Source organism: Lepisosteus platostomus, chromosome 8 (assembly GCF_059453375.1).
Source record: "Lepisosteus platostomus isolate fLepPlt1 chromosome 8, fLepPlt1.hap1, whole genome shotgun sequence".
Taxonomy (NCBI): Eukaryota; Metazoa; Chordata; class Actinopteri; order Semionotiformes; family Lepisosteidae; genus Lepisosteus; species Lepisosteus platostomus.
This window is the reverse complement of record NC_142618.1, coordinates 26,125,357-26,153,275: the sequence shown is the minus strand read 5'-3', so window position 1 is coordinate 26,153,275 and position 27,919 is coordinate 26,125,357. Positions and strand designations below refer to the sequence as shown.

Sequence of the window (27,919 nt, the reverse complement as noted above, 5' to 3'; positions counted from 1 at the left end):
ATTCCGGACCTGGGGTGCTATCTGCCTGGACTTTGTGTGCCTAAAGTTAATCTATCTATGTTCGTGTGGGTTTTCTCTGAGTGTTCCAGTTTCCTCTCTCAGGCTCACAGGGTTGGTGTCCTCTTTGGGGTGTATCCTGCCTTGTGCCTATTGCTTGTTAGGATAGGCTCTTGATCTCCTGTGACCATATATTGGATAAAAGGGTTAGAAAATGGACTTATGGATTGATATTTGAGGTCAAAACACCCCAACAATAGGTAAGAACACAAAGGATCTGCCGCAAAACTCAGATGATGATGCACTGTGTTAGTTGAGCTGAGTGGGTTGCAGGTTTCATACAGTTATTGCTTCAGATGGAGGTGAAACCAAATACTGAGTTCAAACTCTGAAATTTGCTTAATGTGAATGTATCCCAGTATTTATGATCACTTGAAATTACTGAGGTGAACATAAAGTATGATTAGTTCATACTTTATGAACCTGCGTCAGCATGCATAGGCTGCAAATGAAAAAGTAATAGGTTTATTTCATGCTGAAAAGAGAAAAAAGAAAACACAGCGTTTTGGCTGTAGAGCCTTCTTTGGGTGTCAACACAACGTTTAGGCTATGGAGAGAAGAAAGAAGAAACAGGCTCCACAGCCGAAACATTGTGTTTTCTTTCTTCTCTTTTCAGCATGGAATAAACCTATTACTTGTTTCATAAAGTATGATTATGTTCCAATATGACCAAATGTATGCTTGGAATCATTAAAAAATAAAATGTATATTTAATAGTACTTATTCATATTAAGCACCGTCACCCTGGAGCTGACGGTGTCAGCTCCAGGGTGCTAAAGATCTGTGCGGACCAACTGGGTTCAGTGCTGCAGTACATCTTCAACCTCATTCTGAGATTAGGAAATGCTCTGGAAGACATCTTGCCTGGTGCCAGTACCCAAAAAGGGGCACCCTAAAGTCTTGAATGACTACAGACCAGTGGCACTTACATCACACCTAATGAAAACTCTGGAAAGGCTTGTACTCAGAACCCTGGTGAGTACAGCACTGGACCCCCTGCAGTTTGCCTACCAGTCACACCTGGGAGTGGAGGATGCAGTCATCTATCTGCTACACAGAGCTAACTCTCACCTGGAGAAGACGGGGAGCATTGTGAGAGTTATGTTCTTTGACTTCTCCAGTGCCTTTAACACCATCCATCCACCTTTACTGAGAGATAAGCTAAGGGCGGCGCAGGTGGACACTCCCCTGCTGTCCTGGATTATAGACTATCTGACCTGCAGGCCACAGTATGTATGGCTACAGAGCTGTGTGTCCGAACAGGTTGTTAGCAGTACTGGGGCTCCACAGGGGACTGTCCTTGCTCCATTCCTGTTCACCTTTTACACCTCTGACTTCAGGTACAACTCTGAGACATGTCATCTGCAGAAGTTTTCAGATGACTCTGCAGTTGTGGGGTGTATTAGAGAGGGGAGGGAAGAGGAATATAGGAGCTTGATAACCAATTTTGTGGAGTGGTGTCATCTTAACCATCTCCAGCTTAATACCAGCAAGACCAAAGAAATGATCTTTGACTTTCGAAGGAATAAGCCTCCGCTGAACCCTGTTTCCATCCAGGGTGAGGACATAGAGGGCGTACATTCCTACAAGTACTTAGGGGTACACCTGGATGATAAGCTGGAGTGGTCTGGTAACACTGATGCCCTGTACAAGAAGGGTCAGAGCCAACTCTATTTTCTTAGGAGACTCAGGTCCTTTGGTGTGTGTGGAACACTGCTACACATTTTTTATGAATCAGTGGTGGCAGCGGCCATCTTCTACGCTATGGTGTGCTGGGGCAGCAGCATCATGCAAAAGATGCAAATAGGCTCAATAAACTCATCAAGAAGGCTGGCACTGTGCTGGGGATGAGCCTTGACCCCATGGAGGTGGTGGCTGAGAGGAGAATGCTGACCAAGCTCACAGCCATCATGAACAACACCTCTCATCCGCTTCATGGGACTGTTACTGGGCAGTGGAGCACATTTAGCAATAGACTGCTACAGCTACGGTGTTCGAGGGAACGTTTCTGCAGGTCTTTCCTCCCGGCGGCTGTCAGGGTGTATAACGATGCCCTTGGCTAGGACTGTTAGCCCTTCATTTGCTCCTCTATGGACAGCATGTTTACTCCATTGTACTTTTTGGACAATCAGTCTGTATAAACCTATGCACATTTTGCACATATTTTATTGTTTTTACAGTGACTATGATCAGCACATTTTGCACACACCTATGTATTTATTTTTATTTATCTTGTTTGTCTTTTGTTTTATAACTATTCTGATGTCTGTTTTGCTTGTCTTGGGCTGGACTGCTGTAACATTAATTTCCCTACGGGATTAATAAAGTATTATCTATCTATCTATTACTCTCACAACTACAAATTAATTCCCAAGCTTCTAATTTTATCTGCTTTTCATGTTTTAAACAAATTATCAAGATATATACAGTATATACAGTATACTGTAGGTAAGAGGACCGATGGGATTTATTTGGACTTTGCTGAATTATTATAGAATTTCTGAAGCGTAAATGAAACACCATTAGTCCATACTCCCAGAAGCATTTGTTGGAATGGAATAAGCTACCCATTCATTTTGTTGAAGCTGATTTTTCTTTCAACAAATGGCAGGAAGAGATCAATTTGATACCAAGAACAGACCAGCTTGATGGATGGAATGGTTCCCTCTCATCTATAAAAGTTCTTATTTGTTTTTGACCCTCTCTAATGTGTGTTCCCTACAGTGTTCCAATTAGCCCTTGGTCAATGCGTGGCTCCATGTGGATCTGAAACTGAGATATGATGGACATGTTCATCATCTCAGGCTTTACATAATGTATAGTATAATACGTTTTAGGGACATGTACTGTATAACTGAATGCCCCATTTTCTGTTATAGAAATGTATTATATTTGTGTTAGTAATGTCAAATCCTCAGAGACGTACTACAGTAGGTACAGTATGTGTTTGCTTGTGATTCTGTTGGGTTAAGACTGATTAAAACCGGTACACATCCTTTGACATTGTGGCTCATAAAATAGCAGCTTTTCCCTTCCAGTCTCACTCAATGTCAAATTGGTAGTTGGCTCTGAATATGTAGTAAAACAGAAAAAAATTGCTGTTGTTTATGAACGCTGGTGTGGTGCAATAAAAGAACAGCTGGAGGAGATCTGTAGGAAGAAAATGAAAGTGGGATGTGGAGATGCCTATTGTTACTGTTTGTATTAAGAGAATTGTTCTGTTTGTAATTAGTTTTCAGTTTAATGATCGTATCACTGTTTATGACTCAAGATAACTGAGCCCTGGGGTTTCTTTATGTGTTCCTGAAAGGTTGAGAGACTTTTTTGGGAAAACACTGTGGTTGAGTAACTTGAGCTGCCAGCTTTTGTTGTGTAAGATAATCCCCATGCTGGCACACTGTGCCAGGTAGGGAGGATTAGCAGAGTGCTGCTCACATAGCCAGCAGCGCTATCAGTAAACGTAGAGGTAGTTTTTTTTAAAAAAAATTGTCAAGGCCAGTAGATGTTACTTAGTTGTGAGTGAAGTAGAGAAAATGAACTTCTAAAAAGTTCCTACAGTATAAAAGGAGAGAGAGACATGTTCAACATCTGAAACATACTGTATATACTAGCTGCATAGTTTAGTGTCATTTGTGTCATTAACATTTTAATTGGCTTTAATTAACATATAGGGATATATATTCGCATACTGTATAGGTGTGTGTACGTTACATTTATCATGATGTACTTAAAAATGCTAAATATTTGAAAGCATTCAATTTGAAAACTATTCCATGGCTAAGATTTGGTATATACATTGAATCAGTGGAAGGATGGGTTAAAAATTATACTGTATCGTAACATTGTTGAAATTAGAAATATAAATTTGCATAACTGCACTCATGTTTATTCCATGCATTAACATAATCTTACTCGTCCAATAACAGCTTCTTATCCTTGAAACTTGTCATGCATATTCATCACCTGAGCTTGAATAAACTCAAATATTGACCCGAGTTACCTGAGTTAATTTTTTTTTGTAGGCAAGTTGTATATTAAGCTGTTTTTCTTAATTTATCTTACATGTACGGAGTCGTGAAAAGAGTTTTATGAAGCCCTTAGTATTTTCTCATATTTCAGACCTAAAATGTTATTGGATTTTAACTCATGTCCTAATAATAGATAAAGTTTATCTGAAAAACAAATGACACAAAACATGATACTCTTTCAACATTTATCTATACTCACATAATGAAACGCTCAGTATCCATATGTGACAAAATATGAATACTCAGTTACAGTTAGATTCAGTAACTGAGTAGCAATGACTGCAGCTAAATGTTTGTTGTTTTAGGGAATTGTGGCCCATTCCTCCTCACAGAACTCCTTCAACTCTGACCTTTGACAGCTACCTTGCAGGACCTGAAGCGAGCTGTCCTTACTATAACATGTCGATGGTGTTTAGGGCTGGACTTTGACTAGGCCATTGTGAAACACAGTTTCTTCTTCTACAGCTGTTCTTTTGTTTAATCTGCCAGTATGTTTAGGAACATTTTTTTGCTGCAAGACCCACTTTTGGTTCAGCTTCAGGTCATGGATGGAATGACCTGACATTCTCCTCTGGAAACTTCTAATACAATACAGAGTTCGTGGTTGTGTCAGTGTCAGTGATGACGACAAGCTGACCAGGTCAAGAGGCAGCAAAACAGCTCCAAACCATCAAACTCCCACCAGCATGCTTGGCAACTGGAGTGGGGTTATTCTGTTCAAAACCAGTGTTTGGTTTTTGCCAAAGAAAATGTTTCTCATTGAGGCCAAAGCATTCTATAGTAGCCTTGTGGATTGTCTGTGTGCTCTTTGGTGAACTTCATATGCTGAGCAGTGTTTTTTTCAGTGTTCAGTTGTTTTCTAATAGTTGAGTCATGAGCAGTCACATTAGCCACAGCAAAAGTGGCCTACCATTCCTTCAATATTACCCTGGGGTTCATTGTAACTTCCTAATAATTTTTTGGTTTGTTCTTGGAGAGCTTTTGGTAAAACGCCCGCTCCTTAGTAGAGTAACTGTGGTCTTGAACTTTCTCCCTTTGTGTGCTGTGACTGACAGTGGATTGATGAAGCCACAAATCCTGAGAAGTGGATTGATTGAGCATCTGAACATTGAGCATCAATAACACTTTTTCTGAGGTCCTCAGCTTTCCTTAGATCATGGCATAACTTACTTCCACACACCTTCTGTATATAGTAAAAACTGAACTCGCAACGTTTCTGTAGGGTGGAGATTTTTATATAGGGTGGGGGCCTTGTAAACTCAACCGTCAAGATCTACTTAGTTATTTAATAACCAGATTCTAATGATTCCCTTCTTTGAGCTAATTAAATTAGGGTTCACTTAGTTTTTAGCATCCCCTACGACATTTTAAGAAATTTTAATATTTACCTTTGGGGTTCACACACTTTTTCCCGGCACTGTAAGAATAAGATTCTTATGAAATTTAAGCTTAAGAATAGAGAACCTAACCACAATATTTTACAGACCTGAGGAACTAGAGCCTTTTTTCAAGTCTAATCTCCCGTCCTTCAACTTTCCTTTATGTACAGATTGCTGCCACTCAGCACAGTGTTATATATGGCGTTAAATGGCATTAGGCCTACGTACTGGAACAAAATTGTATATTATTTTAATACTTAAGCTGTTAATTTAAACATATCTAAACTGAGTTTTTTACATTTCTTGCTTCAAGGAAGTAGTTGTCATTCAGCTTGCCTTCAAATTAAGGAAAGTGCTTCACATGTCAAATTACATAGAAATTCAGTGTCTTAAACCATGAGAAATGAGCTGAATGAATGCATTTGCATATATTAAGAAAGGCTGCATCTTTATTCCATAAAAGACAGTCACTCAGATGGATTAACATATAGATGAAGAAGTCTTATTGACCTTTTAATATAGCTTCTTTCAAAACTAAGTCCAGTAGATTTCATTCTTCATACATTTGTATGAGATGTACTTGTGAATCACAGTATCTAGGTTGTGAGACCTAGAGCATAAAAACTGACATGTCTTCATTTTATACGCTGAAGACAAGTATTCTGAAATCAAGATAAAAATGTTCTTGTCAGAGTGACTGGTATGCCCTCTATGGGTAATGACAAACATTAAAAAAAAATAATTCCGTAAAGGGCCTTATAAGACCCCCTATAAAAAAAGCTTAAACAATTTTTAAACGTTCATTTCTGTGGATTTTATCTCGCAGTCCATGCCAATGAGGAATCGACCATGCTTTCTTTGCTGGACAAGAGAGTCCCTTGCCAGTTAGAACTCCGCTTAACACATGATGCACCTCCAGCTTTACTTAATCTATGGGACAGGTGAGTGATACAGAGTTCAATATTTCATATGAAAGGAACCCACTATAACTTGGCCTTACTCTTCTACCCCCCTAAACAAGATTTCCTTTCGATGTTGTACATTAGTACTTGTAATACATAATTTTAATTTTTTTAATATATCAGTGAGAAAATTTTGATTTTCAGGTTCGGCTAAATTAATTGTATTTATTTAAGCAGAAGAGTAGTTTACAGCTGTAACCTATTTGTGAAAGAATTGTGCTGAATCAAAAGAAAAAAGCCTCTTAAAATGATTAAAGATAAAGAAGTTGCACACCTACAAAAACCTAGGGCCACCTAAGATATGAATGTCATCATCTGTGTCTCTGTTTCCTTGTTTCTGCCTCTTTTGCATGTTTTTGCTTTAAGGTGGTTTAAAAATGTGCCTGTTTCAACAGGGTACTTTTAGCAGTTATAAAACATCCCTTCTGTTCCTGCACTGACAGCCGTGACTCTTGAGAGTGAATCTGACAGTCTTTCTGACACTGCTTATAGCAGGATATACATTTTAATTTTTTTAATTTTTTCCAATAAAGAGGATCTTTAGCCTGTGTGAGTCTTGCAGAATAAACGTGACGCTGGGTGTTTGCTTTGAAGGCCAAGGGTTTTCAAAGGGTTTTTTTTATTTTATATGTGAATATCATTGCTTAAAGCCCAGTAAATTACCTATGTAAAAAGTTAAGCAGTGGGGTTTCATCATAGCATTTGATGCAAGATAAAACAAAAGACTGGTTACCAAAGCAATCATCCCCACAGGTCCATTGTGAGTTTGAAGTTTCATTTCAAATGAGAATTGGCATTTGGAATTTTAAAATGCTCATATTCATCAAAGAAGGCTCCTGTAGGCTTTACATCTAATCTTTACAGTCATGCAGCCTACCACTTGAGAATTACAACCAGAAAACATTTGTGTTCCTTTTTGCAATTGACACTGTTGTCTAAAAACATGAAGACGCTGTGGATACCATTGATAGTCTATTGACAAGCATCTGACACAGGAACAAACTTGTCAGATGGCCCTGGGTGTAATGTTCTGCATAGGTACAAAAAAGTCAGTCCTGTGTGTATATGGAATCTGTAATGGGCTTTTTAGCAAGTGTTGTCAGGGGTATGTACTGTATGTATTATTTATGTACAGTACTATATAATGCTCTTGGTTGTTTATTGAAAGTATTACAAAATGTTTGTAGGGAAGATTACATTTCTAATTAAAGTAACTGTACAGTCAAGAAGGGTAGCACAGGAATGATTGGAGACTCTTCAATGATTTGTGTTTTCTTTTTCTCTTAGGATGTAAGGTGTAATATAGTGAATGCACCTTCTATGAACTGGAACTATGCTCTATAGGTATTAGTTATTAAAAAGGCTGATTTCCCTAGACCATTTTCAGTTTAGAAATTTCATTTTTTAAATGTCGAAAGATTGTTTCAGATCTTGGACTGCAGCTGGAACAAAGAGAATATCCAATTCTAAAACATAAGTTGACTTCAGTAAATTAAGACATTGCAAGTAGCAAGTAATGCATTTAAAAATAATTGTGAAAAATGTTGGTATCCAAAAATTCATTGTTAGGAAATAAACTATTATGCTTTTGATTCAAATGGTTTACTAAAATAACACATGTTTTAATAAGGTACTACTGGCAAAGCAAGTAAGATATTAATAAAGATGAGCAGTTTGCTAAAAAGACAAATATAAAATCTAATTTAACTTAGGCTCATATTTAATAATGCAAACTGGCTTCACTTTTTGTGAAGGAGGGCTGGATAGGGCATTTAATTGACCTATTTAATCTAAAATGAGAATAATAACCCTGTTAACAATTTAACAGCGCAAACATACTGTAGGGAGAATGTCATTTTAAAATTAAGTCAATTAAGAAAAACAGTGATTGCATTACTTTATGAAACAACTGCTTTGTTTGCAAAAAAGTCTGGACCTTAATGAAAAAGTAAGGCATTTCATTCATCAACTGTTTGTAGCACTGTTTGCTTTAATAGAAATAAGATCATTTTAGCTCAGACTAATCAGTGTGAGGACGAAAGAGTGCTCTTTATTTGAAAACCACCTGTATGACTGTAAATGAGACACACCTGGTTTAAATAGTTAATTAGCATCCAGTGGTACTGGGATTCCAAATGAGGAAAACAAATCGACTCTGTGAGTGACTGGCCACTCCTTTGGATTAGAAAACTGATGTTTATGCTCAGATAAAAGGAAAAGGGCAGCTAATCTGTGTTTAGGTTCCTGCAGGAAAGGAAGAGAGTGAGCACTCGGAAGAAAATAAAAGAGTCTGAAGTGCACAGCGGAAGTCCTGCAGGATCCTGTGCATTAGTGGATAGGTGTACAGTCCATGTGGTAGAAGGGTGATTAGTGAAAGAAAGATACAGAATGATTTGCTGCTTCATGTCACTCAAACAGAATATGATGGTATTTAGTTTCTCTGGCTTCAGTGTCTCATTATGGAAGGTAATTTAGAACTGATGAAAGTGAAGTTGGAAGACTGTCCATAAAGGGTTAAGTTGAACAAAGTGTGCCAGGTGTCCTCTGTCTAGGCTGTATTTCATATCATTGAAAGAAATTGAGTTGTTGAATTCTCCTGTTCCAGACTTCCTGTGACTGAAGATGGAAGAGTTAATCTGAACAAATGAGAGAGGAATAGTTTGGGGTTTTCTTCTGAAAATCTCTGTGTGACGAAAGGGCACCACTAGAACATAGTGGAGTCCCGAGGGGTTTTGTCCTCCAGACTTAATGACAGGCTGCTCCAATGTGCACATTTTCAGGTGACAATCTGACCGAGAGCTGTGATTTGTGGTTCATGGGTCAGCATCACTATGATCAGTAGTTTATTTTGCATTTTGTGCTGTCCTTCTGTATACTGTCTTTGCATTCCAACAGCATCTACCGTATGGTGAGATGATTTTAAAAAGAAAAAGGTGCACACTGCACGTCCCTGCATTATTTTTATTTACAGCGACCTCTAGTTTTGTTTCTTCATATGATGAAGTAGGAAAAAACCATCATAGAACAAGTAATGAATTGAATAATGTCTCCCTTGAAAAACATCTAATAATGTTACACTATAATCATAATAGACTTGCACCAAGTGACAATTTATATTTTGAATAATCAAATACCAGAAAAGAAGAGGGTCAGATTTATTCACGCCTGTACAGAATTGCCTAATGTCATTTGACTGACAGTTGAAACACTGTCCTATAGTCAGATCAAATGAAAATTGAGAGTTTTGGATGTTCTTCAGTATTATGTTCGGAAGAAAAACTTTGTAAAAAAACTTAAATTCGTATCGGAAGAAATACAGATGCCCATTGTGAAATTCACTGTGAAATGTGGCGGGTGTATTATTTTTGTTTTTTTTTGTGTCTAAATGTCCTGGATCTTTTGACAAAACAGGATAAATAATGAGCTCAAGCAGATACAGCACAATATGGTAAAAAACCTGGTACAGTCCAGACACTCGGGTTTGGTATGAAAGGTAAATTGCAGAATGACAGCAATCCAAAGTATAATTCAAATCAACAAATTTATTGTTAACTGCACAGAAAATAAAAAATTCAGCTATTCTCCATACCTTAATCTAACTGAACATTTCTGATTCTGTTTAAGATAGCCATACACTAATGGAAACAAAAAGAGGATAGAAAAATTCTACACATGCAGTAGGAATGTTCATAAATTTATCCTCAGAAGTGCCAGAACCTCATAGCACAATACAGTACATGAGATGTCTGGTTAATGTTATCCAAGCTAGGGAACAAATTACAAAATACTAACTACAGAGGTGTGAGTAAATGTGATTCTTATGTTTTCTGAACTGAAGGCAAATGACTTTTGTCTATGCAATGCTAATCAGAGTAGTGTATAACATTTTTATATTTTTTTAAGCATAAGACTGTATCTTTATTTAATGTTTATTGTTCCTGTTTCATCAGTGTTATGGATACATTTGGAAGGCAATGCTTAGATAATAAATCTCTGCTGCCCTCACTGGACAGCTATTAATGTGGAGGTTGATTTCAACTTGTCATTAATGTCTAAGTGCACTCCATTTCTACCCATGCACGTTGTTACACTTTAGTGTTTGTATATCAATTATTTGCTCCCCTTGTATATCAATTATTTGCTCCCCTCTTTTGAACTGCTGTATCAGCTGCTTAGTTTTCATGGACATTTTCTTTGGTCAGCAGTGGTTCAACCATATAAATGCTGCATGTGTAGTATGGTGTTTCTAAATGAATACAGTTGTGTTCTGAATGTATGTTTCCACTCTGCTCCACTTATTGCGGTGTACCTGTAGTGTTGAAATTTGGGAGGTTACCGATCAGTCTCATAAATCCCAGGCACAGTATGTTTGGTGGAGAATAGCCAAAAAGACACAATTTATTAGCCAGCAGGAATCTTTCATCCTTTGAGGGAGGCTTTATATGGACATTATTTTCACAATGATGTAGAACTGTGTGGAAAGGACACTATAACATACTTTTTGCATGAGGCCCACGTCCTATTACTGGGAACAAGCTGAAGCTGCACTTTCACAGCTGTTTGTAGTGATGTTATGTGGGGGAAGAAACCCTAGTGAGTGCCTTTTCCTTAGAATTTATACGTTGTGCAGACATGCATTTTGGGTACAGCACATATTTAAACTTGCTGCTTACAGTTCTAATTTTTTTTTGACGAGCACATTATTTGTGGTGGTATGAGGCTGTATACCAGGATATACAGTACGGTTTGTAATTCAGACTAATCTTTGTAATTCAAACCCCTACTAGTGTTGAAACTAACTTTAGAGATGGTAGTTTATTTTAGGTGGCATGATCCTCACCAAGAAAAGCTAGCTGACAGTGAAGGGAGGGTATTCTATATCATAAAGACAATATGATAAGTAGATATCTGAGTTACTGGCTACATAAGTAGGTTAAAGGTTCTGTGATTGTATGTGCTTTGTCACTTAGTTGAAAGCAAGGTTCTGAATATAGTTGATGTTCTTTGTTTTCAATATTTTTAAGTTTGACGTTAAAATATTATTTTAAAAATTCCTTTTATACGACAGCTACTGTAGTATGTTATTGAGCATGGTATATAACATTCTGAAAACAATTTCACACTTTGCTGACAAACTTTTGTGTTGCAGCTTGGTGTTGTAGTGATCAGAGCATTTCACTCCTGTGCCCAGTGAAATTGCTCACTGGGTAATGATTTCATTTTCACTTTTTGGTTGATTCTTTTTGTTTCAAACAATTTAAATTTTCAATGATAGAAAATCTACTAATAATAGAAATCTAGTGAAGTCTACAAATGTGTTATCTTCAAAGTATTGTCGTAATGTGTGAAGTGGTTTTGGTTTTTGGGGGCCACGGTGGTGCAGTGGTTAGCATTGCTACATCACAGTGCTGGAGCCCTGGGTTCAATATTGGACCTGAGGTGCTGTCTGCATCAAGTTTGTATGTTTACCCTGTGTTCACATGGATTTCTTGTGAACACAGGGTTTCTGGTTTCCTCGCACGGTCCAAAGACATGCTGGTAGGTTATCTGGGAAAATTGGCCCTGGTGTGAGTGTATTCGTGTCTGTGTCAATGTCTGTGTGTGCCCTATGATGGACTGGATTCCTGCCTGTTGCTTGCCAGGGTAAGGTCCAGCTCAGTTATGACCATGAATTAGATGAAGCAGTTAGAAAATGGTTGGATGGTTTTGGTTGTTTGATAGGAATCCAAGACTATTTTCTAACACTCCACTGTTTCTGTGATGAGTTTCAGCACTGAAAATGTGTTTACAAATATAAGATGAGTTACATACAAGAGCTTGCGGCTAATTGGTCCAAGGATCTAATCCAGCATCTTGAAAGAAGTAATGGTATTGGTATGGATAACAAGGCTAAAATTATCCAATACATATGCTCTGTAGGTATCGGACTATGCTTATTTCGTCTTTTAAAAGCCAGACATTACCCCTGAATGCTTCCATGAATACAGATTGTTTATTTTCCATGTGGTGAACTGTAGTACAACCTAAAACATAAGACTCATATTATTTATTCCCAGAATATCTTGCATTGTAGGTACCGGAGTGCAGAAACCATTATAAATTATTATACAGGTGGGTCAGGCAAGTATGACATTCATAGAAAATATTTACCACATTCCAGTGTGGTGATCCCCCTGCCTAACAGAACAAAGCTCATCTATCACAGAGCCGTTTCTTTTGGCTATTGTGCTAATTGTTGTAGCAGATTCTTTTTTTTTTTCCAGGACAGCTTCTCTCACAAATGGGTGATCTTTATTATTCAATCAAGGCATGATTGTATCTGTAACTGTTCTTACATTGAAAATCATGTCTTTTGAACAGCTATTTATGCAGATTCCTAATCAACTCTATCTGGTAATTTTAGCTCAAGTCAAATAACAAAACCTGATCATCTGATATTCTGGAATCAGGTGACTTGAGCAATGCATTGCAGTGAATCAGCAAATCTGCTAATAATGTAAATAGTTGTGTAAGTGTACTTACACAGCTATTGATATACAGCAAAACCTGGACTGCTGTGTTTTCATTGTTTTTTCACATACGTGTCAATTTAATAGAATAGCAGTCCTGCTGTATTTTTAGTATTTTTAGTCTTGCTAGTATGATTTTAATGTTCAATACATCGAAGTCTGCATGGAACTATAATTGGTGTAATTTGTTAATGTCAGAGTATATGTTTATAGGCATTTATTCAAAGTAGCTCATTCCAGTAGGTGGTTTCAGTGAGGTTTGAAGATCCAGATCCACTTTGTTTAAATTTCTGATATATTTTTCTTAAAGGAACAACCTATCTGAAGAATTAAGGTAGGCATGGTCTAAAGAAACAGTAGAATAATGTATATCTACTTGGAAATACTCAAATAGTGTTATTATATGTGCATGCTAGTACATTGGGAATTCACTTTATGAAATGAAGTAAAATCATTAGGAATGCAGAAGCTTAGGAATGCAGAATATTTTCATTAATATTGTTGTATTTACTGTGGAAACTACTGTATCTTCTTTACCAGAAATAAGCAGCACTGTTATCCATTTCCCCATCCAGTGTCATTGCAGGCTAGGTATGGTAACTAAACAAGAGAGGGAGGCAGAGCAAGAGAGAGTGCAGATCTCTGTGTTAGACATGTTGTGTGTTCCTTGCAGAATGGCCTTCCAGGCATTTTTTCCCTCCATCTGAAATACAGTTTTTTTACAGCCTTGGCAAGTCAGCCTTTTCTGTTGGTGGGAAGCTTGAGAGAATTTAAACAACCGACCAATAATTTGAGCCAAGGCATTTAAGTTTGGTATTTGCTTAAGTGACTCTTGTCTACTTTGGATGTACCAACAATGTTAATTCTGTACTGTTCAGGTTTTAAACTGACAAGTGAAAATCTCCTAATGAATTAACCTGCATTCAGGTTTTCACCTTGCAATTTGTCAACCTTAAGGAGCTTGCAGGTGTCAGTTGCTGAGGAAACAAATTCTCTTAAATGTTAAAATCCAGCAGTCTTCAAATTATATACAGTAGTCACTTGTTTTCACTGGGCATATATGTATACTGTATACAACAATATACTGTACAATATACATTCTTACAACACCTATGTAAAGCCTATGTAAAGTACTGTTCCCCATCTGTCTTCCTTTCTGTATTGACTCATTCACTTTCACATGATGCATTAAATTAGATGGATATCTCCTACCAAAAATAAAATCTATTTTCCTCAAATTATATTTTAGATGGCCACACATTTCTCCATAATTATATAGCCAAATTAGAAAGTGAATTAGGTTTATTATTCGTATGAGCTTAACATGCAGAAGTTACATAGTTATATTGTCACTGTAAGGTGCCTCAGCCAGTCGCGGCTGGCATCATCCAAATCGGTGAAGTTGCCGGGGCACCTGAAGCGAGGGCAGGAGTATAGAATGTGGTCGGCTGTCTGCTCCTTGTGTAGGGTGGCCCGGAAACGCCCATGTCCGGTTCTTAATTGGTTCAGCTTGACCCAGGCTTGTCTGGGTAGGTCATTTCCAGCGGGTTTGTTAGATACTTTGTGGATAAACTGTTTCAGTCTGTGGTTGTTATTATTCCATGCATCTTGCCACTTTATGTTAGCCCAGTTGGTGCCATTGTCGTTGTTTGCTTCTTTCATAAGGCGCCTCATTGTGTTAGAAGGTGAATGCCGGTTTTCTAGTCGGAGGATCGTGGCGTTCCGGTGGCAGATGGCATCGTGCAGCAGGTGATTGGGGTCATCCGAGGCTTTCAGTGCAAGGTTGATGCAACTTGCTTCTCTGCGAATATTTGGTGGAGAGATTCCGCTGAGAATCGGTAGCAGTTCAGTGGGCGTAGGTCTAATGCACCCGGTGATAATGGGCATACTGTTGTTCAGGGCTGTGTCTGCCTTCTTTGTGTGGGTGCTGTTGTGCCAGGCAGGAGAGCAGTACTCAGCTACCGAGAAGCCTAGAGAAAGCACAGAGGTGCGTAAGACGGTGAAATTTGTACCCCAGCTAGTGCCAGCTAGTCTTCCCAGGAGGTCGTTCCTTGCTTGGATGTTGGTTGAAGGTCAGTGGGCGGTCAAGGACAACTCCTAGATATTTTGGGCTTTTCTCAAATGGAATGGTTTTGTCTTTGCACTTGACATTGATTGTTATGTTAGCAAGGCGATTGGCGAGGTTGAAAATGCTGCTCGCTGTCTTGGTGATGCTAAGTTTTAACCTCCAGTCTTTGAAGTAGCAGTTCAGCTTTTTTCAGGTCAGTCGATAGTGTAGTTTCTATTGCTTTGATGTCTGTGGAGCAATGCATAATAGCGATGTCATCTGCGTATATGTACTTTTTAGCAGTTGTACATGGCAGGTCAGCTGCGTAGATGTTAAACAGCATTGGCGCCAGCACCGAGCCTTGCGGGACGCCATTCTTAAGGTAAAATTTCCTGGAGGTGTCGTTGCCCAGTGTTAAGGTAAATTATCTGTTTGAGATTAGTTCTTGGATAAAGAGGACCATTTTCTTGTTTGGGATGATACGAAGCAGTTTGAGTATGAGTCCTTTATGCCAGACCATGTCATAAGCTGCTGTTAAGTCCACAAGAACAGCACCCGCTTTCTTTTTTTCTTGGAAGCATTGTTCGATATCATCAACCATACAGCAGACCTGGTCGGTTGTTGATCTATTTGTCCTGAAACCTGCTTGTTCATTTGGGAACTGTGGGTCTACGATAGAGCTTATTCTGTTGTAAATTAGCCTTTCCATAAGCTTGAAGGTGATGCAGAGGAGGCTGATTGGCCGGTAGCTTTTTGGGTCCTCAAGTGGTTTGTTTGGTTTCAGAATAGCGATTACTTTTGCTGTTCTCCAGATCTTAGGCATTTTGTTTAGTAATAGGCAGGTGTTGAAAAATGCTAATAGCCATTCTAAGACAGGTGCAGAGAGGTGGATAAGCTGTTCAGGATGCAGGTGGTCAGGTCTTGGAGCTTTCCTTGCCTTGAGGGTGGAAATCGCTGCAATCAGTTCAGGATAGGTGAAGCTGCTGTGGCTGTTATCATCTGTTGTGAATCTCTTGCTTAACTTTCCTGGCAAGCTGCTTGTCTATGTGGGTTGGTTTGCCACTGTCAACAAGCACCTTTGCGAAGTCTTTGGCTTTGAAGTGGTTTTGGATTTGCGGTTTATGGCTTTGGCCAGTCAGTCATTAATTAGGTATTGGTAGCTGATTAATTCTGTAACTTAATTAATTTTATGAAAATCCTTAAAAATCAAGAACAACAACATGGCCTCGTCGTCTGTCCCATAAAAATCTTTTATCCTAAATTTCCAGTAATGAACTGTTTTACTTTCAATGCAGTGTTAACTTTATGAACTCCCGTCAGGACTCTGAAGAGATGAACCACGCCTTGATAGTAATCTTTGTGTAAGTGACATACCAAATAATTGTTCCAGAAACAAACATTTTCTCAGTCTGCCAAAGATCTTTTCATTTCTCGGGGATTGCCTTTGGACTGGTGGAAAAAAGTCTGGAATAGACTTTATATACGACTGCTTTGCAATTTTATAATTGTTTTCATTAAACAGTGATAAACATTTGTCTCCTTACAGAGGGAGGGTAAGGACATTTACTGGTTTACAGACTTTTCTATAGAAGGACTGTATGGGTGCTTATAGAAAACATTCAAATATAAATGAAAGTTTAGTTTATAAATTTAATATGTGTTTGCTAGGTATGGAACTGTAAGCATTTTTAATTGAATAGGTTGAATCCTATCACGGTTATTAATAATGATATTTTTCTTATATGTATATTTGGTATCTAAACTCTATATACTGTAGCTTTTACCATATAATCTACTTGGACAGAGTTTCTTAATCGGGAATTCTCCCAGGTATCTTATCTGAGATAAGCAATGTATCCCTTCATCTGCCGCCATGAACTTTATTAATTTCCACCCAAGTGATGAAGATTCTCTGTGACACCATGCCTACTTTTGTGCTGGCCAGTGTCATTCAAAAAGAGTCTGTTTGGCTGCAGTCTCTGGATTATTGCTCTTGGAGTCAACTCTTAGAAAGGTCTTACCATTGCACATTCACAAGAGACCCAGACTGATTCTCTTTGACTTTCATCTGAATAAGTCCTGTCAGTGAAGATGCTGAAGTGGCTTTTTCATGGCCTTCCAGCTGAATCTCAGAATGGCCTTGAAGGATGTAAAGTTGTGTATATGGACGTTATTTATATGGAGTCACAAGGAATTACTGTAAGCGTGGGCACTTTTGCCAGAACATTTTATTTGGCATTTGACTGATCGAAGTACAGTCATCTTAACATTTAAAGGTTTTGAAAGCCCCATTCATGAAGTATGACTGTTGAAATCATACCCTCTTGCAACAGGTTTCTAAGGTCTGTTGCTGTGGCATATGTGAGTGTTTGCTTCTGTATATATACCAAAGGACGATGACATTTGGGGTTAAACTATCCTGCTCCATTTGTAACACTTAGAAAAGTATTGATTTTTTTCCTTTGAATATAGAATTAACAGTGTGAGTTTTTATATCTGACACATTTGGAATCGCCCAGGTTCTCTAATGTACTTGGTTTGCTGCTTCAACCCCTTTACCACACTGGGAGAATGATGGGACACCTCTCGTGCTCCCAGCTATTGGAGTCATGGAGACAGTCTGCAAGATGGTGTTTCAGTTAGTGCTGTTGTCTTTCAGGCCATGTATGCTGGGTTCACTTTTGGATTAGGGCCCTTCCAGTAGTTTGCATGTTCTCATCATGTTTGCATTGGTTTTGCTTGGATGCTCTAGTGTCATCCCGACTCCCGCAGACATGTTGACTAAGCGAAATGAGGTTTCTCAGAAGTGTGCTTGTGTGAACAGGCTCTGGGCACAGCAGTCCTTGCTGCAATAAGATTGATCAAATGGATGGTAAATTAAAAATCTAACATTCGTTTCAAAATTTCTTCCTGTACATAATGTCATATAAATTGATATCAATATACAGTATAGTCTTCATAAGCTTTGTTTTTATTTTCCTGTATAACTTTCTTTTGTTTCACATATCCTTGCAGCTAGGAATAGAAACTCTAGCAGCAACCGGAAAGTGGGTGTAGTTCCATCTCCCTTGACAAATCAAAACAATGTTGAGATATTTATAATTGAAATGTGCTATGGGTAGATGCAATTAAGCCTATTGTATTTTATATTTTCTAAAATAGCATGCTTTCTATTTTAGCATTATTTGAGAGGTCCTTGTTGGATTCTTTGGAATCTGTCCTGAAACATCTGAAACAGTGATAAAGTATATTAAAAGTTGATGTAAAACTTAAGTGTGATTCTCAATAAGTGTTTCATAGCCTTGATGAAGTAATTACATAATTTGGTGTCTTGTCCCTAAGGCTTTGAACTAAAATTTTGAGCTGATCACTAGTTTCAGTTTTCAGTTCATAATTTTGTGAACTTTTCATATCTGGCCTATTTTTTAAGTCTTTTGTGTATTTGGTATCTTATTCCTACATTGGAATTTTTGTGAGTGTACTGAATAGTTGTAAGTTAAAAATACCCTTAGCTATTTCATTTGTAAGAAAAATTCAGAGTTGAGTTAAAAAAAATATACAGATCTCGTATCGGTACCCATACAATTTCCATTAAATAATGCTTTAATTTAATTTATATCTAGTATCCTAAAGATGGATCAGGGTGAGGGTGTCTCTATCCCTGGCTATGGATAGAAATAAGATAACAACCTTACAGTATATATTATTACATGTGTCTCACCGCCTTTAATTATAAGTTCATTGTTTCTACACCTCCAGAGATAAAATGCAGTAATTCTAGCATTTACATTCAAAGGATGTTTTTGACTGGATATTTTCACAGATGTTTGTTCTGCTGTTCAGTTGTATACTTTGCTTGTCCCGCACTGTATTTTAGTCATCATCTGCCCTAGAATATGCTGTACTTCTCAGTTTACTGGTGCCTCCCATGTTTCACATGTAGGGAATGCTAATCTGTGAGCACACTCCTTGCCCATCTGTCAGAGCCATTGGTCACTGACAGGCTCTGAGCTCCACGGTGCCTTCCAGAAGGGTTAGAACTATTATGAGGAATGGCACATCTCTCTGACACCACTTCAAGCTCTCATGCACTAGGCAGGCTGAACCTACTGTTTCGCCAAGAACTGAGGAGCCACTGCCTGACTAAAACCCACCCAGGTCTGACAGCTCAACGAGTTCTGTGGCATAGTTTTAAAAGTCCTGGTGATAGGTGGATGCTGACAAAACTGGTAAACTGTAAAAAACGAAAAGCACTTGGATTTGAGGTGCCACTCCTTTCTTAGTAAACTCTCTTTAAATTTTCATATGATAGTAGGTGGAGGTTTTTCCATCTTAAGTAACTCAGTTAAGGCTCTGAAGAGAGCGCTAGAAATGTTTCTAAGTCAGCACTGTAGCTCATTGAGGTCATTATCTTCAGGTCACTGTGAGGTCATATAACAGTAAATAGCATAAAACATTATCGAGAATGAGGTAAATAAAAGGTAAGAGTCTTCAAGTATGTTTTAATGATCAGAAATAATAAACAAAGGCTTTATTTTTGTATGATAACAAAGGAGCAAAGTTAATATTTGGTAAAACATCACATTATGAAATTATGAAAAAAAATGGTTGAAATACATTCTAATATGTGGGAGCTTTACAGCACAACAGACTGATCATAATCTGTATTCAGTAAGCTTGTACCTGAATCTGTATCTGAAGATATTAAAATTAAAAACTAAAATTAACTAAGGCTTTGGTACTCTTTTCCTGTTTTCTTTCTTTTATCTCCTAAGTGCTTGGCTCTCCTTTCTTCATTGAATGATTAAGTCCTGTCTTTTCCCCCAGATATAACAAGCTCTTGTATTAATGATTCAGTGGCCCAATGAAGCAGGGCTTCATTTGACTCAGGACCAAGTTATTTAGTCACAGCAGTACAGTAAGTGCCAGAGAAATTAAATGGTACTGTATGAATAACATGCCTTCATGAAGGAGTCCAGTTACTATGGAAAACTGCCAGTGAAATAATGCAGGCATTTCCTTCTGAATCCTACAACTTGCCACTCTTAATGGCATATGCTGGCCAAGATGATTGGTAGGACTCCTAGGGCAAACAGAGCAAGAACTCTTTACAGTGTAACCCATTGGCATGAGTTACTGTTTATGGCAGGACTCAACGTTTGCACTGGATGTTTGACTGTCCCAATCAAAAGAGTGCTACTGTATATACTATACGTTCTCTAAGAAAAATGAACAGTTCAATATTTGTGAAGAATATTTGAATGTGAATTTGTTGATCCCTATATTGGCAGGTTTCCCAACTCTTCATTCCCATCTGGGGTTTTCTTTTGTGCAATTATCACATGCATGACTTTTAGTGATCTGTGCCCTAATTTTGTATTTAATGCTTGTAAACATGTTGCATTGCTCTTGTCAGAAATATAAATAAAGAAATTGAGGTGTCGCGTTCATTGCTTACCTCGTCACACTCTGATCCCAGTTTTCTTTGTTGCGGCCCAAGAATGGAAGATCTTACATATACAACAGAAAGTTTATTTGATTTGAACCTTTTTTTCCCCAATTCTGATGTCTCCAATCAAATGTGTTTGGCTCAGTTTCTAAAAGTCACAAACATATTTTTATTTTTATGGTTCAGATGAAGTAAACCATCTTTTAATCTTGGGATTTCCACCTGACAATTTAAACTTAAGCCCACTATATTGGAGTTTATAGATTATTATCTTAATGATTTCTTGTTGTATTGTGCAGCTCTGTTGCAGCTTTCATTTGCCCCAGTTTGAGTTTATAATTAAAAACAATGATAAATTGATAAAATATAAATTTCCAAACACACACATTGAAACCATGCAGAAAACTATCCAATTATACAAATTATCTTTATCATCACTATTAGGCATTCAGGTGGTGTCTTCACACATTTCCAATATAACAATAGAAACAGAAAATTCAGAGCTCATATTCATTTCTGTAAATGTTAGCTGTTTGTGATTTGAGTTTTCATTGGACAATAAAAAGCACAATTTTTCTAAAGTTTTTGTACACTGATAAAAATTGTTCACTACAAACGAATCTAAGGGTAAAAGTAAACACTTTTAAAAGTGAAAAAAATGTGATATGAATGAATGTTTTTATTTCAGAAATTAATACATTGAGTATCCAAAGTATCATATCACTTTACACATATAATATATCTAGAAAAGTACATGTTATGGACATTGAAATTTCTTGATTAATCAATCATTCATACCTGCCTGTGACTTTAACTATTCTATAAGCAATAATTACTTTACTAGTGACAGCATTGATTTTGCGCAGGTGATGAGGTGATTTAACTTTTGGATATCAATTCTAATTAAAATCACTGAAAACTGCAGCCAGAGGCCAGGACATTCATCTTCAGAGAAGAATGCCTTTGCACGGTGTTTTGGAAGCTGGACTGAGTTACCTCAAACGGTCTTGGCAGCAATGCAGCCAAGTTGTCTTTGGCAATGAATCACGGTTTTATGTAGACCACCCTGATGTGAGGTGAGAGCAGACATGCAGAATGTTATATTGATCATTGTCAAGGGGAAGGTCCAGGTATGACAGTTTGGGAAGGAGATAAATGTTTGCCAGGTAAATTGTTAATAATAATAACTTCATTTTTTTTAAATAACCCTATATGATTTCTGTTTCTTTTTGATTTTTGTTGTTTTCTAACATTCATCTATTCATGTCCTCACCAATTAATACAATTCATATATACTGTACTGTATATATAGATGTATATAGCCAGTATCAATATCACCCTGCACAAAGGTTGCTGCTGGAAGAGGTATTAGAGAGACCAGTAGGGGGCGCTCACCCCGCGGTCTATGTGAGTCCTAATGCCCCAGTATAGTGAGGGGGACACTATACTGTAAAAAGGCGCAGTCCTTCAGATGAGATGTAAAACCGAGGTCCTGTTTCTCTATGGGCATTAAAAATCCCAGAGTAGTTCTTGAAAAGAGTAGGGGTGTTACCCCGGGGTCCTGGCCGAATTTCCCATTGGCCTTTACAAATCATAGTCTACTAATAATCCCCATCTATGAATTGGCTTCATCACTCTGTTCTCCTCCCCACTAATAGCTGGTGCGTGGTGAGAGTACTGGTGCACTATGGCTGCTGTTGCATCATCTAGGTGGTGCTGCACCTTGGTGGTGGTGGAGGGGAGTCCCCATAAACTTTGAAACGCTTTGAGTGGAGTGTCCAGAAACGTGCTATATAAGTGTAGGAAATTATTATTTATTCAGGATCATGGAGGAGCCAGAACCCATCCCGGCAAGCAACACACACAAGGCTGGATACCCCTTTAATGGCACGCCAGTCTATTGCAGGTTACACACAGACACAAACATGCACACATTTGCAATGGGTCAACGAGGTGTAAAGGCAATATAGGTATGGCAAGGGATGGACATACTGGAGCTTGTACTGAATTCTTCTGTTGACCTGCTCTAGTTGAGTTGCTGAAACAGCAAGGATGAGATTTAATCTTAAATCCACATGAAATAGATGTGTAGTAAAATTACAGTAATATGGACCATGTACAGTATGTACCATGTAAGAATATGTCTTGTATATGTTTTTTATGGAGAGGAATTGTATACATACAGTGTACTGTATACAGGTACATATTCTATGGATATATTGAAATGAGTATTAGCAGTCTGTACAAAATGGAATGCAGAATAATTCTGGGGGTATTTTCACAGTATATGAACTACACTAAGAAATATGCTCCCCTGTTGGCCATGTCAATACTTTGTTCCCCTGAGGCTTACATGGAAGAAATAGGACATTGAAAAACACTGCAGTTAAAGAATATGTGCTGTTCCAAAGCCAATGAGAGTTCAGTCAACAGCAGTGATAGAACTGCTGTTATTCCAAATTAAACAATTGAAAACACGGCTGTTTTCAACATGCTGCCCAGTTTCGGTAATCAAAAAAATAAAAGAGTATTTTACAGCAGATAATGACTTGTGGTCATCTTTGTGATGCCTCCTTTGGAAAAAAATACATATTAGAAAAAACATTTGTTTTACATATTACTGATTATGTGTGATTTTCAAGAATGTTTTAATTCATATTAGCTCTAAATAGTTCTCACGTTTGCATTATTGGTTTTTACTCTTAATAGACTCTTACTCTATTAGTTACTATTCTTTTTGGAGCTACACATTATTTAATCGCATTTCTGTGCTGGTCACATACTGTACATATCACATAACTAAGAGTGAAAACGTAGTACCTTGATGATGGGCCAGAACAGATTTCTTCAAAGATTTCTACAAAGTTCATACTGTGTATATCACACAGCAGGAGCCTCTTTCATCTGTGGGGAAAGTATCTGAAGTGTTCTTTTTAACCAAGAGAAAAGGAATAATAAAGCTTCAACACTTTAGCCTCCTTTGTGACACAACTGTGTACTTTAAGAGCTTATATTTACCAAACCAAAGAACCAGTTATTTTCTGTCTTTGATTCGATACACTTTGAATGTGATCTAAATAAATTATATTTCCATTCTTTCTCTGACCTTAAATACTTAAGAGAAGTACTTAGAAAAGAAAAGAATAAACAAGAACAGAACATACTGAGTTTAGTACATTGATTTCTGAACTATAATATACAACTGGACAAATTGTAATAACATAATAATAAAGGCAATATTCAAAAGCATAAATTGTTAGGTAAAGTATACATTTCCTGCTCAAAATGATTAATTTCATTATTAAAAGTTATATTGGTAAGTAACATGTAAAATGAAAACATCTTAATTAGTTGTCAGTGTATCCACATGCCTAATTGTTATTGGGTTTTAAGAGGTACTATGTACAGTAGATCATATTGTTAATACTGTATAGGAAGAGAAGTGGCCTTATCCAGACAAAATGGAAAACTATCCCTCAGTAAGTAGTCTGTTCTACTTTTTGATTATATCAAAATAACCCTTTCACTTGTAAAATAAAATGTGATGCAGATCATAGCTGTATCCTTATAAGCTAATTCAGTGCACACAGACATCTTGGCAGATTTTGCATGCATTTCGTGTGGTGTTAAAATGTCAAAGATGCTTTTGGCCACCTTGTATGTGAGTGGTATTTAATAGAATTGGTGGGACAAGAGCCATGTAAGATAAAACAATTTATAGTATCTTACGATAAAATATTTTTGCTCAGCTAACATGATATAAATATTTGAGCAAGCAACAGAGAAAGTTCATATCACTGGAGTATATGTCGTGATATATTTAGATTTCCAAAACGTTTTTGCTACAAATGCTCATAAGTAATTCTCCAGCTCAAAGCTTCAAGGTAATACAGTACATGCACATGGTTAAAGAATTGATTGATGAATAGGAAACTGCATTTAAGATGCATGAGCTGTCGTTGAACAGATGTAGGCAGTGGTGTACAGAAGGACATCCATTTTTGGCCCATTGGTTTTTTCTTATCTAGTCCTAAATCAACAAATTTAGAGTGGCAGTTCGACAACCAGTTAATTTTACAGATTGCATACAAATAAGGGTGAGGGGGGAAAAAAACATATATAGTGGAGTGATTTCCAAAATATTTAGAGAAGTCAAGGAAAGTTAAGCTCAAGCTTTACAGTGTTCTAGAACACCTAATTAAGAATACTTTGTTCAGTTTTGGTTACTGTATCTTAATATTAATGTCATGACAATATTATGTCAGAGAGATTAAAGAAGGGCAACAATTGAAGCCTGTCATCAACAGGCAAATTAAAAGATCTAAATCTTTTTAGTATAGAACAAATAAGAGTGAGAGGAGATAATATTTTATACAAATAGAATCAAAGCTAGAGGACTACTTCAGCTATTACTACATAGCCATGTAGTTTAAGCTGATTCTCTATATTCACTGTATGCTTTTTAGATGCACTTACTGTAGGTGTGCTCGGCGTATCAAAAGAATACTAAAAGAATAGGATCGTCCAAATGGTCTCCTCTTGTCTGTTAACCTATGTTATTATAATCTCGCAAGGCAGGTATATCCTGTGCCAACTGATCTTAGACAAAGTTTCTTCACTTTCTCCACACTATTTCAGCACTTTCAGAAAGACAATTATACTTTTCAAAAACCACACTCCTACGCTGGTGTGATGACCCAATAGTAACTCCTACTGTTACCCAGAGCCCTTACTCTATCTCTTTCTAATGGCACAGAGCCCATTTAGTTTCAAAGGTATTGGGGGTGTACACAAAGAATAAAGCATTTCTTACTATTAGAGCTTTCATGAATTGTAAAAATATATTAAGGAAAAAGCTTTGTGCTCCTGCTGATTAATGTTAGCATTTAAATTATTTACTGCCTCCACGTTTTATGGCATGATGAAATCCATGCACACTGTGATGTACATGACAAGCTGCTTACATTTTTTAAAACTGTCATGGTCAGCTATTGGCAGCAAGGTCATATTAGTTTAGAACTCTGAACTATGGGAAAGCTTTCAGATTTCAATCTTTTCAGATTGTGCTATAAAATTATTATTGTTAATGCAATAACTCGTGGAATGGAAATGAATTTCTCTGCGGAGGCTTTTAGGGTGGCCCCCTGAGAGAAGCAGCCTGGGAAGTTGCTGGGTTACTGCAGTGGATGAGCGCACGTATATCACAGGCAGTGTGAAATGCTTCAGCCTGTATGGTTTTATGGTTCTAAGGGGTGCTGTGGAATGACTCCTGCAGAACTCTGTACTCTGTGCAGAGGTACTGTACTCTGTGCTGTGCCATGATGAGTGTAACAAAGAAGACTAAATACATTGCTAGTTGATGAGAAGTTCCATGAAGAGCTCATACTGTTTGTTTAGATTTCAACATGTAATAATGGGATGTTTTAGCTGTGGTTACATAATCACAGTGCAGCTAGGATATAGCTAGAATATGATGGGTGGTCTAATGAATTGGAAATTCCAGATTTTCACCAGAAATAACACTCCTCTAGATCAGCTGTAGACATGCACAGTAAATATTTTACTTTCCTCATCTCGATATCTCCAGTTGTGTATCTAGTAACCATGCTATAAGGTAGAGTAGGGTGCACATTGCAGCAGGGTAAAATGATCAGATGAGCCGGTCAACTTTAGGTCTGTTTTCTGTATCCCCACTCCAATTGTGACAGAAAACATGACCAGAGAAATAACAGCAGTCTGTTTTTGCAATTAAAAAGGAGAATGTATTCTGAGTCGCCTGAATAAACCATGGGTATTACTTTTTGTAACCAAGGCAACAAAACAAAGCATGCATAATATCTGGAATTATAATAGCAAATCTAATCTCCATCACTGTTTCCCTGTCTGCATGTAAATGTCAAAATTAGTCCCTGTTCCAAGTCATTCAGTTCCTTCATAATAAAACTCCACCTCTAGCCCTCTGCTCAATCAGGAACCTCTGTATGCATTATTTATTACAGAATGAGGGAAAACAAGCACTTGGGAGAATAACTGACATTGCTTTAACAAAAGGTGTAATTTCAAAAAGGCTCAATCAAAAAGTAATTCTCCTGAAAGATTCAAGTGCTGTAATCCCTTCATTACCATAAACCACTACTGTTGAGCTCAAGGTCTGCATAAAGCAAAAAATCGAAAGAACAAAATGATTCATCAGCGTACAAAAAATACTATATTATAGTACCTCTCCTGGTTGACACCACTTTCTACGGGAGCATAGTCATCATTTACAACATGCAAAAGCCATGCAGACGGATAATCACTATGCGTGAATGAAAGAGTTTACATATCAAGGTGTTCTAATCATTTCCTGCTTTACAGAAAAACTCAGACTGTAAGGATTTGTCCTCTCACATCCTCAAAGGCCAATGACCAATGTGTTTGGGAGGTACTGTATGATGGAGTCCTTGTTTTTGGGATCTGGCCACATTAATTCTTTATCCAGTTGTGGAGCCATTACAGCTATTCTGTTAAAACTTGGTAACTATTAACAGTTCTGAAGCACCATTTGCTTTCTATATGTTCACTTATGCAACATTAAAAAAGAAGCCGTAAAGTTAAAGAAAAGATTTTAAAAAAACTGTTAAAAAAGGGGGCTTATGGAAATAAAGAATACCAGAAATAGACCAAGGTGGATAGTTAATTGCTACAATGAATAATCATTAACCCCCAAATTGTAACATATGTGCCAAGAATATACCCGAACAGTAAGTATAATTAGAGACACGTGAGATCTCTGGCACAGCTTTTGCGAAAGAGTATTAAATCAGGCACATTGGGTTAAACAAATATCAGTAATAATAACACACACTAAGAATACACAACATACAAGCGTACAGTACATGTTACTCTATATACAGACAAAACGTTTTGGAGGCCTGCATCCTGCTGAATAAAAAAACAAACAACTTCAAGTATTCAAATCACCTACACTAGCCAACAAAAGAGATAAACCTGCCTTCCAAACTAAACAGCATATGACCTACAATGAAATCTCTCTCTGAAATCATAAAATCAGTTTCCTAAAAACAACAGAATGAAAAGCTCTCTTAAAAGGTTCAAATACTTAATTTGAATTGGAATTTGAAGTCTAATCAGAACAGGGATCTTCCACCTGGTACTGTCTGCTTTCTTTCCTTGTGTCTTTCTGTCTGTCCTGTCTTCCTTCTGTCTTCCTCTTACTCTCCCCTTTTTTATTATCCTGTGTTCCTGGGCTGTTGATAACTCTTAGTGATTTACCAAGAACTTAATAATCCAAGGTAAAACAGATTATTTGATCAGTGTGAGAACTGCAAATGGTACTCATTCCACAAATAGAAGCCACCTTTAAAGGCGCTATATAAAATAAAGTTTTATTATTATTATTATTATTATTATTATTATTATTATTATTATTATTATTACTGCAAGCTAGATGTTGACCACAAAAAAAATCAGACATTTTTTTTTACA

General features: G+C 37.3%; 1 protein-coding gene across 2 annotated transcripts in view; it reads left to right on the top strand.

Moving 5' to 3' along the window:
• Positions 1-27,919, top strand: part of zbtb47b (zinc finger and BTB domain containing 47b) — a 76,767-nt gene that overhangs the window by 16,890 nt on the left and 31,958 nt on the right. Inside the window, exon 2 of one of the 2 annotated variants that reach the window (XM_088643003.1) lies at positions 6,291-6,405. The exons of the other annotated variant lie outside the window; for it this stretch is intronic. Within the exon in view, the coding sequence (XP_088499129.1) occupies positions 6,397-6,405 (9 nt within the window). The 5' untranslated portion in view covers positions 6,291-6,396. The remainder of the gene's footprint in view (positions 1-6,290; positions 6,406-27,919) is intronic. 2 annotated transcript variants of the gene reach the window in all.